This window comes from Eimeria acervulina, genomic scaffold (genome assembly GCF_000499425.1).
Source record: "Eimeria acervulina Houghton genomic scaffold, Eah_scaff2809, whole genome shotgun sequence".
NCBI classification, from domain to species: domain Eukaryota; phylum Apicomplexa; class Conoidasida; order Eucoccidiorida; family Eimeriidae; genus Eimeria; species Eimeria acervulina.
In genome coordinates, this window is record NW_013547992.1 from 1 (window position 1) to 2,017 (window position 2,017).

Below are 2,017 nucleotides of genomic sequence, written 5' to 3' on the forward strand. Positions count from 1 at the left end.
CAAACCCTAAACCCTAAACCCTAAACCCTAACCCCCAGCATAGACATAAATCCTCGCTTGTGTAGGTGCTGCTCTGTACTCTGAGGGTTTGGGGTTTAGAGTGTACGCTCACCGTTTTCTGCTGGTTTCTTCAAACCCTCCTTGGGTGGTAGCAGAAGCCGCCGGCTCTGAGTCACAAACCCTAAACCCTAAACCCTAGCATAAACCCTCGGCCACTAGTGTAGCAGAAAGAAACTTTAGGGTTTACGGTCTCCCCTTCCGCCTTAAGTCTGAGCCCTCTACTTGTTCTCTTCTGGGGTCTAGGGTATGCATGGGACCTAGGGTTTAGGGTTTAGGGTTTAGGGTTTAGGGTTTTTCGAACCCCCGCGGTTTTTGCTGCCTTTCGGATGCGATGGTGGGGCGCCTTCTCCTCGCCAGCCTGAGCATAACACGTAAACCCTAAACCCTAAACCCTAGCAGTAGTACGTTGCTTACGAGTGTCTCGAGCTTGCAGTGCACTACAGAGTATATAACATAACAGGTTTTATCAGGGTTTAGGGTTTAGGGTTTAGGGTTTAGGGTTTGGCTTGCCTGTGATTCTCGGGTCGTATTTGAGGGTTAGCTTCAGGCAGCTTACGCTTTTGTCGGCTTTGCTCATTAAATTAAAAATAAATAAATCGTTAACATTGGGGAGGACCCTCAAATCAAACTGAAAAAGGGTTTGAGGAATACGCAGAAAATTCACCGGGTCCTGTGCAGCACACAAACCCTAAACCCTAAACCCTAAACCCTAAACCCTAAAAGCCTTACGCATCGATCCCCTCTTGCGTTGCTGGCACATACCAAGGTATGCATACTGCAGTCAGTGGCTGATAGGTAGGGTTTAGGGTTTAGTTAGGGTTTACAGGTTAGCTAGGGTTTAGTTCGGGTGTAGTTAGGGTTTAAGGTTTTGTTAGGGTTTAGGGTTTAGGGTTTAGGGTTTAGGGTTACCCGCTGCGTCGCCTGAGACCTCTCAAGGCTGAGGGTATGAAACTGAAGGGTTTGCAGCAGCAGGGAGAGTCTGTCTTTATCCTGCAGCCACAAACCCTAAACCCTAAACCCTAAACCCTAACCCTGGCCCAAGAGAGCGAAGGGGGAAGACTGCCCGCCTGCACGTGCTATCTGCTGCAGTGTGAAAAAGGGTTTAGGGTTTAGGGTTTAGGGTTTACGATGGGTTCATGCGGATGAATCATCGGCTGCCAGTTGCCGTACTGCGCCAGGTCCAGCGGCGTCTGCTCGCAAACCCCAAACCCTAAACCCTAAACCCTAAACCCTAGCCCTAGACTATATTTTTAGTATGCGTCTGTCTGGGGTTTGCAGTGTATGGGGAGTTGCGCCTGCAGAGCTTAGGTTTTAGAGTTTGCGCAGAGGTCACTGATTAGGGTTTAGGGTTTGTGTATACATCATTTTGGGGGTGTCTGCAGGGTTTAGGGTTTAGGGTTTAGGGCTTGTGTGTACATCATTTTGTGGGTGCCTGCAGGGTTTAGGGTTTAGGGTTTAAGGTTTAGGGTTTGTGTGTACATCATTTTGTGGGTGTCTGCAGGGTTTAGGGTTTAGGGTTTAGGGTTTGTGTGTACATCATTTTGTGGGTGTCTGCTGGGTTTAGGGTTTAGGGTTTAAGGGTTTAGGGTTTTAGGGTTTAGGGTTTAGGGTTTGTGCATACATCATTTTGTGGGGTTCTTGTGATCTGACAGAAGGTGGCGAGGGCAGCAAAGTCTACAGGGGGTATAGGAAGCGAAAACCCTAAACCCTCAGCAAGGGTTTGCGAGAACCACAAAACCCTAAACTGTCCATGAGGGTAACAGATAGTTTTAGCTGCTTTCGCACATGAGAATATAAAATGATGAAGCCGCAGCTGAAAGAGAGGCGAAGCAAACGGAATAAAGTCCGGACACCTGCACGCAACACAAACCCTAAACCCTAAACCCTAAACCCTAAATCGTGCAAGCACCCCCGTACAACGACGATCTCTGCATAAACCCTAAACCCTAAACCCTAA

The 2,017-nt window shown here is 48.3% G+C and overlaps 1 protein-coding gene across 1 annotated transcript; it reads right to left on the minus strand.

The window, feature by feature from the left end:
• Positions 1–112: 112 nt before the first annotated feature.
• On the minus strand, positions 113–1,913 carry EAH_00067590 (hypothetical protein, conserved; the record flags this gene model as incomplete). Its single annotated transcript, XM_013392492.1, has 7 exons — positions 113–167; positions 362–418; positions 617–730; positions 970–1,050; positions 1,188–1,250; positions 1,682–1,734; positions 1,846–1,913. Coding segments are annotated over 7 exons (491 nt in total), but the record flags the coding sequence as incomplete, so codon positions are not given.
• Between the last annotated feature and the right edge of the window lie 104 nt (positions 1,914–2,017).